Source organism: Perca fluviatilis, chromosome 6 (assembly GCF_010015445.1).
Source record: "Perca fluviatilis chromosome 6, GENO_Pfluv_1.0, whole genome shotgun sequence".
NCBI classification, from domain to species: domain Eukaryota; kingdom Metazoa; phylum Chordata; class Actinopteri; order Perciformes; family Percidae; genus Perca; species Perca fluviatilis.
Genome location: NC_053117.1, coordinates 15,768,869 through 15,782,365, shown reverse-complemented (window position 1 = coordinate 15,782,365; position 13,497 = coordinate 15,768,869). Strand labels below are relative to the sequence as shown.

At 44.6% G+C, this 13,497-nt stretch overlaps 2 protein-coding genes across 13 annotated transcripts in view; one reads left to right on the top strand and one right to left on the bottom strand.

Annotated features, from left to right (window-relative positions):
• slf1 (SMC5-SMC6 complex localization factor 1) overlaps positions 1–5,123 on the top strand; it is a 34,178-nt gene extending 29,055 nt beyond the window's left edge. The window contains exon 17 of one of the 6 annotated variants that reach the window (XM_039802841.1): positions 3,828–5,123. In XM_039802841.1, coding sequence (XP_039658775.1) covers positions 3,828–4,324 — 497 coding nt within the window. In that variant the 3' untranslated portion in view covers positions 4,325–5,123. Of the gene's footprint in view, positions 1–184; positions 347–3,827 lie in introns of those variants that run through there. The other 5 variants (XM_039802839.1, XM_039802840.1, XM_039802843.1 and 2 more) reach the window with 5 other exon arrangements.
• Positions 5,124–6,849: 1,726 nt separating this feature from the next.
• mctp1a (multiple C2 domains, transmembrane 1a) overlaps positions 6,850–13,497 on the bottom strand; it is a 138,719-nt gene continuing 132,071 nt past the window's right edge. For all 7 annotated transcript variants that reach the window (XM_039802831.1, XM_039802834.1, XM_039802832.1 and 4 more), the window contains one exon: positions 6,850–8,274. In XM_039802831.1, the coding sequence (XP_039658765.1) occupies positions 8,203–8,274 (72 nt within the window). In that variant the 3' untranslated portion in view covers positions 6,850–8,202. The remainder of the gene's footprint in view (positions 8,275–13,497) is intronic.

Genomic DNA, 13,497 nt, shown 5'->3' with positions numbered 1-13,497 from the left:
GGCTGGTGCATCAGGCAGTGGCTTTTGCTCGGCATGTGAAGTTCCTCCCTCTGCTGTAGCTTCAGAGCTGAGGTCTTAGCGGGGCAATTTCACATCCATGTGTACACACACACACACACACGCACACACACACACACACATAAAGGATGGTGTAATTACCCTGTGCTCTCATGTAATCCCCCAGGTGCTGTATTTATCTCCACTGCAGCATATCTGACACCCAGCGCCAATACCTGGATTCACTTCAGTCGCAGTCCCTGCACCAAAACCATTCCCCAGCCTCTAGTCTCATAACAGTGTGTGTGTGTGTTTGTATGTATTACATTATAAACAGCAGGTGATGCTATTTGTATGTCTTCTGTTAGAAAATATGTAATTTAGCACTGGCTATGACCATTGATGTCTATATCAAGTGCAGTTGAGCTGTGTGGTGGAGCATTAGAGCGTGTTTTAAATCCCAGGATGGTTAATAAGTGAATATCTTGTCCAGAGGATAAAACATTAGTATAGAAATGGAGGAAAACACATTTAAAATCCTGGAAAAGCAAGAGACACAAGCTGATGCTTAATGGAAATAAAAGGGAGAAAGTCGAGCAGGTAAATATGCAAATGTGACAAACGGCATACAGCACGCACCGACACACACACAGTTAGCTTTCAGGCAGACACATCTACAATCAAACACGCAGCCCAGCAGTCATCGTACGGGCCTTCAGACAGTCCGCTGCAGGGGCCCCTCTCCTCCTCCTCCAGTGTCATCCCCCTTGTTGGAGCCCGTCCCTCAGCGACCCAGTGACGTCGGGGAGCGCTGGGAAGATGCGCTTCTCAATCTCGCATTTCTTTCTCTGGTGCGGACGTGCGCTCTCGTGTGCGAGCCATGGTAGAGACATGACCGAGAGAAGACTTTTAAGAGAGTATTATTTAATTTTAAGTTTGCCCCTGTTCATTTTGGGGTTCTCTATATTTTGCCTCCGTTCATTTTTTGGGTCCTCTATATTTTATTGCAGTTTAAATGCCCCTGTATTGTGCCACCTGACGAAGAGTAGTGCTTCAAAATTGCAGTAGGAGAAGTAAACCTTGTCCTCCCCTCTTTCTTTTCTCCTCGTTTGGTTGAAAACACTCCGCAGAGTGCTTGGGTCCGTGGCTGAAAGGCCCATTGAAGAGCTCCAAGGCTTGTCCTTTCAAAGGGAGGCACGATACATGAGACGTGACTATATTGTAAAGCAAAACAGCCTCAGTCGGAAGATGGATCTATTTTCCAGCAGATAGGATGTTGCGTGTTCCTGTGTGTCTGCATGAGGTACTATAATAAATAGTGTTGTTTCATTTTTAAATCCACATTGTGGTGGACCTGAAGCTTTCTGCTATGTGTCACACCACGGCCGGCTTCCCCCATTACAGCCACTCCTACGCCATGAGCGTAATAGCGAGCACAGCTTGTTATAGAAACCTGGTGATCATGACCTGCTGTGAACAACCTCACTCTCTCTCTCTCGCACAGCACATCGCTCCGTCTCCCTCGCCCTCCCCTCTGCCTTCCTCTCGTGGCCACTTTGATCAAATCTGTGCTCTTACGTCCTTGACTGGTGCCCCCGATGCCTGACCCCTGCATTTGAAATTTCCCCGCTTATGTAAAAGTTTATGTAGATTAATGCCACAATTTATGCAGATTGAGTTTTTGCCACTCAGGCTTGAAGCACTGAAAGGTAGATGAGCGCTGACCTTCCCCGCTAACAGTTACGTGAGCTCTCACCGATTATCTCATAACTGCTACACACAGAGTTAGTTCAGTGGCAGACAGCGAGATGGAGAGCAATTTCAGAATTCATATTGTTCCATTTTGAACTTTTCTTTTTTTTTTTATGGTGTCATTTATAATAAGGCTGTCTTTTTGTCAAAATGGCATCTGGGAGGCTTAGTAAGTGTTGTTCATGTCACAATACACACACACACACGATTGTCTCTTTTTTAAAACCTAATGCTGCAGCCCGTCAGACAGAAACAACTGGCAGCAGTGTTGGTATCAAGCGGCCGCCTGTGTGTCACGCCGAGCCTCCACAGAGCCCTAAACATTGCATGTGGCAGCAGCGTTGCCGAGGTTGAACAGTCAAGTGCCATCAGGAGAAGTTTGCGATAGAGATGGGCCTATCGGAAGGCAAACAAAGGGCCCACACTTGACTCGACCAGCTCCATGTAGGCTAAGTGCACAAGGGCCTGTCTGCCACTGGAAAATGGCTTTCAGTTTGAACAGACAAAGCCGAAAGAGAGAGTACAGGGTACCTGTCACCGTTAGAACTTTCCCGGCTTTGTAGAAGGGAGGAAACAAGTGTTACATTCAACTGTGACTGTCATGTTCAGTTTGAATGTAGTGCAGCGCTGAAAGGGTAATGCCAAGGTTGTTGGAGAGGTTTTGAATGTATAAGTATTTGTTTTCTAGATGTGCTTCATCTGCCTCTTTCACTTAACAATAATAATTAATTAATTGTTAATTATGAATGAAATGAACTTCATTGAAAGGGAACAGAGTAGAAGGGTAGAACTTTCAGCAGTCATTTTCTGATGTCACAGTTGAGGTCTGTTGCGAGTGTATCACCCCCTGTAACTCTCGGTGTAAGCGATTCTAATGATAGCAACGAGTTTGCGTGCGGCAGTACATTTAAAAAAAAAAAAAAAAAAAAGCAGAGCCTCCATCAGGTCACCAACCCTCTGCGCCTTGTACACAAACACAAAGTGACCTGCCCGTCACACAGTTAAGACCAAGTGTCAGCTGAAGTTAGTGCTGAAGTGAGCTAAAAGCCCGGGCTGGCAATGAGGCCCCAGCTGTTCGCTTTAACTCCTCACGTCAGTGTGAGTGTGTGTACTGTATAGCATATGCATATTTTTGTGCGCGCACTATTTATATTTGTTGCTGCGTCCTGTCAGTGACCCGTGTAGTGTCTCTTCCGCCTTATTTGATAATGATGCTGCGGCCTATAGTAGCTTGGCTGCATGTCAGTGTCATGATGTTATCGCTGATGCCTCCGCCGGCTGTTTACATTCGACTCATTAACCTCCTAGTTTAAGGCTAAGCCGCCGTTTTAATATCAAAATCCTACTGCCGTATATCACAGCTTACTAAAACTGCGGGTGGATTCTAATTTTAAGTCCGTTCATTAGTAGTTTATTTCCCAACAAGTAGCTTCAGGTGATGCCACTCGTATCCAGAGCACATCCTTCGTTGCTTTCAATCTGGGAGGCTTTAGATGAGCTTTAGTGAAGGTTGAAGAATACTCAATAAATCAATCGTTTTGTTTAGCACAACAAAAGTCACGCGACAGAACGTGCTTCACAGTTCACATCACTTACTGGGGGGGGAGGGGGGGTCAAAGAGTATTTGTTTTAGTAGTGTTTGCATTTAAATATTCTGTTTTGTCACGGTGCGTGTGAAGCTGAAACACTCGAACACCTGAACGTTATGCACTCGTCCTTGCGCTCTCATGCGTAGAGTTGTCTTACTTCAATAGAGGCAGTGACAGACCTTAAAACAGTCTTAAAAACACTTGACACTGTCACTGTTGATGAAGTACTTGCTACTATTTAGAACAAATTAGTTAACTTGTTTTGTTCTGTAGCAGTTAAAAAAATAAAAAAATTATGTTTGCAGTCACGCTTGTCGCAGGTCGTTTCCTCTCGCTGCAGCATTTTCACCCATGCGTACGATCTTTTCAAAAGCAGTAAATGTCATTGTGCAAGTAGGCTTTAGTAGCCTTGAGCTCTGATGGAAAAGACTGTAGTCGAAGCCAGTAAGGGTTGCGTGATCTGATCCTGTGTACCTCTGCCCCCTCCAGGCTCCGTTCTGCTGCAGCAGACTGACCGAGACGGGCTTACTGCGCTGAAACTGGTCTCTGCCACAAGTCAGAGAGAGGAGCTCCTCCGCAGCGCGCAGGTCGGGGACTCAGCCCTGAGAAACGACACGACGAAGGTGTTGAACCTGCCCCTGCTGGAGGCCGGATCCTCTCTGCTGGCCCACCTCATTTTCTCCTACCGGCAAGAAAAGGGTCTGCCCGGCCACCTGCAGCCCAGCGACAAGTCCTACAGCCTGGGCTACACGCTGGTCAGGGCCCTGGAGACGCACTCGCACCAAGAAGTGACTTTGGGCTGGACAGACCAGCAGGCGGTGAGGCTGGTGGAGGATGCAGAGACACTGCTGGAGCTCAGCAGAGGGAGTTACCTGGGGCAGGTGTCCCAGGCAGTGAAAGAGTGCAAAGGAGAGAATACAATGTTCCTAATGGAGATACTGGAAGATCTCAAGGCTCGGGGGAAAGCGCTAGTGGCTGATCTGTGAACACACTAAGACTTGAATGTGCAACCTTTGATTGAAATGCTAACAAAAGGGCATCTGTGTCAGTTACAGACAGGTAAATGGGTAGGCATGCGTTTTGAAGTTAGCCGTGTGTTCATTTCTAGAGAGAAAACATTTAATATTTACCTACTACAGTACATGGGTTGTATATTGTTCACTACCTTGTTAATATTAGATTTTTTCGAATGGAAAAATGTCCCTAAAAATGTAATTTTGTTGAATGTTCCAAGTTGCATGTTTTTTTTATGGCAAAACGATAACTTCTGTATTGACTGTTACTACCTCAAGTTCTCCTTTTCTACTGATACTTTGTTCAAAGAGAATTGTTTTTGGGTTTTTTTTACACGTTAACTATTATTTATCACAAAATAAATGAAAATAACTTAACAAATGCAGTGGCTTCATGTGGGGGCCACAGTGAAAGAGAGTAAAGCCAGTTGTGGCAGAATTCATCCTGGTCTGAGCTGCTTCAGGCGCTGATGTGCACTCAGGGTCTCGGCCACACAGACAGCTGTGAGGAATGAGCCACTTCCTGAAGCTGAACACGAATGAAGAAAGGGGCTCGGGCCTGCTTGTTGGAGTGGGTCGAGTGGGCGGTGGAGCAAAGGAGGTGAGGAGAGGGGGGATTTGAACACTGAAATGTGAATTTGGTGCCTCAGACTGAGATGAATGGCCATCCATTTCCTTTGCTGCTACCAGTGTTGGTTTGGAAACGAGAAGAAGCAGAAAGTAAATGTTGCAATAATCCAGACACTCTGAAGATGATAAAAAATATTTAATTTTGTGTTTGTTTTTCTATTTTTTTTCTTTCAAAATAAGCAACATACATCAGATGCATTTCATTTCTCAAACCAGAAAAAAAACATTTTCTCCCCGTGACTAACCCCATGTCTCGGCTCCTTATTCCTGTCCTGAAATGTCATTGGTCCGATCTGGGCACATGAAAATGATGTCACAGGCAGGCAACGTAGCAGGCGGAAAAAGACAGATCTTAGAAAATGAGGCAGGCATACACCTACTTTACAACATCAACAGGCATACTGTAGAAAATACAAACATAAATTAAGTAGCTATGTACAGTATTTAAAAAATAAATAGTCTCATTTCAACTTGGTGCAAATAAAAGTGCTTTTTTTTTTCCTTTTACATCTGTCAGTCTGATACATTCCTTTTCTATAATTTATTTTCTCTAAATAAAAAATACTTTGCTTGCAAACAGCTGAAATCCAATAATAAAAGACAGAACAAGAAACGGTATTTGGATGCAATACCACACAATAGTCACCACATTTTTTGTAAAGTAACTACATACAGTAGTAGACCCATACGTATCGGGTATTCAAACAGTCCCTTCAGGCATTATAAAAAGCCATCCTTCACGAGCCACAGAGTGGGTTTGTTGAGGGAGGCTATAATCAGTCTGCGACGCTACTCTTAGGGGACAGTCTGTTATTGTCTTTCAAGTGGATTCCTCAAAACAACAAAACAAAATCAATGGCCCTCTGGAGTGACAAATCCAAGCCTGTTGATATTTAAGCATGGATATGGATGGGTAAAGAGGGATGGGAAAGGGTACAGGCAATGGCAAGAAGACAGGCAGGGCTAGAAGATGACACAATGGCAGAAGAGCGCTTTAGTTGTAGTAGAGAGGGGGTGTAGAGTGATAAAGACAGAGAGACAGACAAAGGGAGGGGGGAGATGGAACACAAAGATGGAGAAGTGGGGGAAATGGAGGCAGGGATCAGTAGGATGAGGGGAGACCTCTTCAAATGTAGCCTGAGCTGTGATCTTTCAACAGATGCTCAGCAAGAAGCCCAGGAGGCCGTCCCTTCAGACAGGGTCGCAACCCCGTTCACTGACGAATGAGGGAACCGCAGAGAGAGCAAACGGAGAGAAGCATGATGGGAAAAGAGATCTGAAATAGCATAAAACCCACACACGCATACATTCCTCCATCCCTGACATCTGAGGCCTAAGTCCCCTCAGAGGCTTGCCTTGTCACACAGCGACTTGCTGCTCATCTAGCTGACGGCCTTCTACACCAGTAAACTCCACACCAAATAACAGCTGGCACTTCTGCTGCACCACACACACACACTTCAACATGCTGACACACACATTGACTGAATCTACGCATCAGTGTACAGCTGGAGGGGTGATACAATTGTAACACACACCGACGGCGAGAAAAGCAACGTGTCTTTGATTGCATAAACATGTGTACGCAAACACTCTCATACACAGTTCACATACACAAGCCTCTGTCTCTGGAAAGGCAGATCAAAGTTGAGCTGTGGGCACAGGAGGTGGGGCAGATGGAGAGGGTGGCCAGCCTGGGGCACAGCATCACAGAGAGCATGTTTGTGTGAGTGTGTGTGTGTGTGTGTCTGAGAGAGAATGTGTCTGCTCAAATGGGATGTTATGCTTTCATCTGTGAGCAAGTAGGTGCAGTATGTGTACGCGAGATCTCTTAAAGAAGCGGTGTATTCACATTAGAGGATGTGTTCTTTTTTTTTTCTTTTCTTTTGTGTCTGCATGCATGCTTGTGTGTGCGTGCGTGTGTGAATGCTGTCTTGTGTGGCCGCCAAGGCAAACGGAGAGATGAGAGGAAAGGAGACCAGCCTTTCAAACAAGATTAGGGCTGTGGCTGCCTAAAGGCCTGCCTGGCGACACTCTGCATAGACTGGGTGACATCTATATTAACGACAGCAGAAGGCCCAGTCTGCTGCGCCTCCTGACAGACAGAGAAGGTGTCTCGATGATTGGCTGACAGGGGACTTTGACACGTTTTTAAGGGGTTAAACGAGGCTACAGCTAAATTATCTGGATATTTAGTAGTGATAAAGGTTTGGGGCAAAATACAAACTGTTTAATCCTCTACAGTGATGTTCCTTTATCCTCTGGGTATTATTTAATTATGATTATGTAATCACAATCTATTTTAAGAAGAACAGACTCACTGTACTTTAAACTAATACCACTGTCCACTGTGGTTTGATTTTTTTTTTTTTTTTTGGATTAATATCTTTAAAAAAAAAGAAGAAGCAAATTTGGCCCTTGTATTAAAAGCACAGACAGATACCAGCACAAGCTTTCAGCCTGTTGGTCCAGCTTTGTGTTTGTGTAGATGGACATATCTGGAGGCTACGACCATAATTGCTAATCAACTTGGCTGGCTGAGTTAAGTGGAAACAATCCAAATTACTGCCAGTGAACATAACATCATTACGATCCAAGAGAGGAAGTAAACAAAAGGTTCTTCAGTACAAAAACAATTAGAAAATATGAACAATATTACCAAAAACATTTAATAATAAGAACAATATGAGCTAAAAAAAACTTAAAAGTCTATTGCAGAGTTATAATGCAGGCTTGTATTTTGATAAGCACGGATACACTACAAATGTATTTTGGGGACGGTGAGTTTAAATGTTAAAGCTCGTTTTACTCATTGTGTGACACTTGTCACTCGTGGCGAGTAGATGGACAGAGTGCTCGGAGCTGTCAGAGTGATGGAGAGAGGAAAAGAGAAGAGTGGCTCACACGGCTGAGAAAAAGGTCATTCCAAACATCCTTTCATCGCCTTTTAAACTTAATCAAAAACATAAATGGGAATATTTCTTGTACTCGTCTTTTTTATACAAAAATTACACTTCAGGAAACTGTACTGTACTGTACTTCATGAGCAATTAACGACAGAAAAAAAATGAGGTTTTAGAGAAGAAAAGAGGAAAGAAAAAAAGGAAGGATAGCTGAGCCGAGCTGATACGGAGCTGTCTTCCTCTGCTCCTTAGCGTCCAGTAATAAGACCACGAGAAGAAAAGTGGAGAAGAGAAGAGTTGGTGGGCGGACACAGTCATCTACCCGGGGTTGTTTTTCTTCCTTTTATTTGGACTGGGATTGGGATCCAGTTTCAGCTCTCGGTACTGCACCTGTTAAAACACACAGAAACACACACGCAGGCATGCACGCACGCACGCACGCACACGCACACACACACACACACACACACACACACCACCCGGTCAGGTGGAAAGAGCAAAGGATGCTTGAATAGCACAGAAACCCTCCAGAGGCTCTCTGAGTCCAGCTGTGTGGAACAGTGGCCTCAGGGAAGGGATTACACACTGATTACAACACACACACACACAATCTACACACACACACACAATCTACACACACACACACACACACACACACACACACACACACACAATCTATGTACACTGTTCAAAGCTCCAAATACAGTCGTGCTTATACACAGACGCACACAAATAATACGCGTACACACAGACTTCTGCAGATGTGGGACAGTGGCCTAAGGGAAGGGATCACACAAACAAACAGAACAGGGCAAGGCCTCGTGGGAAAGCTTGGAGAGACAACAGAGTCATCTCAGTATGGCAAGATGGTTAGAAGAGAAAGGGCAGAGGGATGAGAAGGAGACAGAAGATAGACAAAGCACCGTAACCCTTTATAGGGTAGTGATAGTCACTACAGTATCAACTTGTTATTGATCACATGGAGCTTGATACATAATGAGCTATATGTCAGGGGGTTTATCTGGCTAAACATATAAATACACAAAATGATTAACTCTCAAAAAACCAAAATGTTCATTAGAGAATGTAGCCTATACTAACTACTGGCCAGATAGATTAACAACACGCATGTGTTTGCACCATTCATGGTACAAAAGCCAAGAAAAAACAACAACGTACAATCTCTTTAACATCTTTCTCTCTCCAGTCAGGCCGGACTGAACAGAGAGCGCTCTGTCTTTGTGGAGCATTCCTTCTTCTCAATGGAAACTACAGAAGACATGACCTGATGAGGCTCCTGTCTCCTTGCACACAGGTGGAGGACCTGTCAGCTATTAGGTGCAGAACAGCCACATCAACTTGGAGTGTTTTTTAACTACTTTGGATGACTTACGGTTCAGTTACAGACAGAGAGGCATGAGAGAGGCATGTCCAGAATTTCTAGTTTCCTTAAAATCACTGTTCAGACATTTACTCAAGGACAGCAGAAGAAAACAACTCAACATTGACATGGTGTGATCACAAAGATATTTGATGGACACTTTAGTTCAAGGAATCGCAAGGCACTATGTGTGTATTCTCACCCTTAATAACAAGGAAGCCTTCCACCAAAACAATCTCAATGCCATGCTGTACCCAGTGAGCTATAAAGCCTTTTAAAAGCAGGATTTTACTTTCTTTAAAAAATGTTTGTTGTTCTCTTATGTATGTTGTAACAGTTATGTAAGTGTAAGTATAAGCTGACCAAACTTACTGATTTGCTGCATGTCTACATACTGTGCTGCAGCCCTACTGTAGCCTTAACGTGATGAAAAGTGTGACACTGAGCAATACACCTGTTTGTTATCTGCTCGCTTGCTTACAGCAAGTTGAATGAGAAGAGTAATACCGCTCTCATATGTGTCAGCTAAATATGAAGCTATAGCCAACAAAAAAAACAGCTAGCCTTGCCCTGTCCAAAGATAACAAAACCCACCTAGTGTAAAAAAAGACCGTGATAGATTTTAGGAGGGTTATTATTCTGGAATATTTCTTGATCTGGAGTGGTGACCTTCTGGGGTTTTGTTGTCACTGTGAGGTTGCCAGGCAACAAGCAGAGACTCCAGGAGGTTACTGCGCCCAGCTAAAAAATAATGCAGCATTAAGCTATTTTTGTTTCCTGTTTCCCGTTGCTTAGCTAAGCTAACTGTCACCTGGCTGTAACTTCATATTTACCAGATACCTACAGTATGAGAGACTAGAGTGGTATCAAACTTCTCATCTAACGGCAAGAACGTGAATAAGTGACTTACCAAAAACGTTCAAACTATTCTTTTAATCCGATAATTTAACGCTATTTAATGTTAATTAATTGGTTAATTTAAAGCTATAGAGCGTATAGTTTCTGCCACCGCGCATGACCGCGCACCGCCGCCACCGCTTTGCAAAGATGGTGAGCAGAGCTTCGAAAGAAGCTGCTCTTAAGTGATGGACACTCAGACGCAAAAGCATCACAGTGGCTGAGCGTCAACAACCAGAGACTGTCACTCTGGCAGTCTCTCACTTTCAGATGTGTGTGCATGCACACACAGTCACTAGCCTAGACAGATTCAAGACACTGACAAGCACTAGCCACTGAATCAGAATACTAATAGAATAAAAAAATAAAAGACTTTAACAGTCACAGCACCAAAGAGCCAGTATCGTCTGTGGGATGCTTCCCAGGCTGATGTACTGTAGGCTACTCTGCCTGTCTGATTGACTGGCACCCGCTCTGATTCTCCAGGCAGACAACAAACTGACGTCAATATGGTTTCTCTGTTCTGTCTCATGGTGGGTCTGTCTGCTGTGGACGGGAACAGCAGCGTCTCTTAGCACTGGCTGGGAACGAGCCTTCATCATCCATCTTCTACTGGTTCCCACTGTCGCTTCAATGAGGCCTTCCAGTTTCCTCTGCCTGCAACGTACAAATCTGACATGCAAAGAAGCGCGCTTGTGCTCACCAATGCATGCACACACATGTGAATACCAGCAAAGACAATGTACACCCCACACCCCCGCGCCTCCCACATCACGGCTTCACACAACACCCTGCCACTGCATCATTGAATCCCAAAGAAATTCACACACACCGTACACACATACAGTGGGGTATTTCAGTTCCTCTGTTTCACAGTGGTGGTCACCAATGTCTCGTTAAGGTGCTTACAGAGTGGTTAGGCCAGCATGTGTTGCTCTCTACGCCTCACTAGGCAGCCAGACTGCACTGATACAGATCTGGATACTCCTCACTGTCCACGAGGCAAACTAACATCCTACTAAACAGCTGTACAAATAAAAACGGTTAGTCGGATAAAGCGAGTGAAATGAGAGACTATGAGGTAGTCTGAAGGGATACAAGGGCAATAATCCAGGTGGAGAAAAACAAGGGAGGAAAGGAGTGATGGGAAGCGAGATAAAAGACATGACAGAAGTAGATAGAAAGATGAAGGGAGGAAGGGCAGAGAGCGGGACAACCCAACAAAGGAGACAGGAGAGAAAACAATGAAAGTGAAGAAGAGACTTGGCGAGACAGAGTGGACACTCGTGGACACTCGGGTGATGACACATACTGTTCTCCTGTGGGTGTGGATCCTTTTATAGCCCTGCCAACTAAAGCAGACAAGGGAGCAAAAAAACGGGACAGAGTGGGGTTTATACAGCCCCATCTGTGTGTGTGTGTGTGTGTGTGTGTGTGTGTGTGTGTGTGTGTGTGTGTGTGTGTGTGTGTGTGTGTGTGTGTGTGTGTGTGTGTGTGTGTGTGTGTATCTGTTAGTTTGGTTTAGGGACCATGGCAGTCCTGGCAGAGCACCAACGTTAACTGCAATCAATGACAGTGGATGAACAAGTGACTGAATGGTTGAATGATTTAATTCTCTCATGAGTGAAGGAGTAAGCACATCGGCATGTAGCGTAGGTACATGGACACATGTCTGTTAATATCAAATAATTGCAAGCAAAATTCACAAAAGATACGCCAAAATGTTTCTCCATGTGCGACTCGTTCTCACTCATCGTTTGCTGCAGGCTCTGAGCAAGCTACCACGGATCCAAAAGTAGGACAGATATTGCGCGGGATCACTGGCTGTTAGTGGTCCCATTACACGGCCAAACGCCTACAGCAGCAAAAAGGAACACGGCAATTTAATTCTGCGCGTTGACATTCCTGTCCAAACAAAACTATTTGTGAGTGCAGAAAAAAAACAAAGAAAAGTTTGCATGTCAGTAGAAAGTAGGGTTTTGTTTCTCATGAAGGGTAGCGAAGGGGATCGACAAAAACAAAAAGGTACGGGGAAAAAAAACAAAACAATATCTCAATCAAACAGGAGTTTGTATCTGTGAAGAGCTGCCAGCCAAGAGAAATGGGGCTCATGCGTCACAGGTTCAATTCCACCACACAGGTGACAGGCCTGCCTGATGCTATACCCTTGGCTCCCCGCTCACCTCACCTAATAAAACACACACACACACACACACACACACACACACACACACACACACACACACACACACACACACACACACACACACACACACACACACACACACACACACACACACACACACACACACACACACACACACGCGCACCAAACCCATGCAGACAACAAGAGCTAGTTAAAGTCAAAAAGAGAAGAAAAGGCAGAGTAGGCGAGGAGAAAGTGGGACGTTAGCAAAATAAAAGAAACCGGAATGGGGTGAAAGTAAAAAGTGTGGTAATGCGGCGAGCACATAAGCAATTTGGTAGCGCGAGTGGGAAGCTTAAAGGGAACATCGACAGGAGAGGCAGTGGGTAAAGACCCAGCGCTGCTCAAAGGCTGCTCCACCCTCGCTCCTCTCCTCTCCGCTCCCAAATGTTGACAGTACAAGTGCAAAACAGGCTTTGAAGTGTGCTCAGCTGAACGGGCGCTGTGTACTGTGCTTGGTTTAACGGTGTTACCCACAAAGCATCCCGGGACCTGCTCCTCTCTCACTGTCTCTCATGCTCTCTCTCCCTCTCACATGGAACCTTTGACTGTGTTTTGTTGATGGCAGTGTGGGCAGGCAGAAAAGGCTAAAACCAAGGTGGGTGACAGTGATAAAAAAAAAAAAGGCAAATAGGCAAGTAAATAATAAGAAGTCAAGAAATGCAAGGGAGTAACATTTTAATGATACTATGTTATTCTGTTATCCAGTCCTTTCCACAGAGCACAAATCTCAGCGGGTTTCATCTCATGTGACGCCTAATGGAGCATAAGGGTTATTAAATGTTTCCAGGGAAACACTATTGTGTATAGTTCACACAGAGCGGAGGACTCAGCACTCGTGTGTATCGTGTGTATTGCTGGGAAAGAAAAGGCATGTCAAGGTGGCATAAATCAGTGAGCAAAAAAAAAAAAAAAGAGACATAGTAAGAAAAGTTTTGCCTATTAGCTGCTATGGCACGACACACACTGAATAGTGACTAATTGGCCACTTGCACTGAAATGTTTAAATTTGTTACAAAAGCGAGAAAGAAAAAAAAAGGACAAAGCGGAGGAGAGAGAGACCTCTGGTAGATGCAAGTGATGGCATCTGGCAACGTTTCAACCTTTAACTATCCTGCCTTTGAACCCT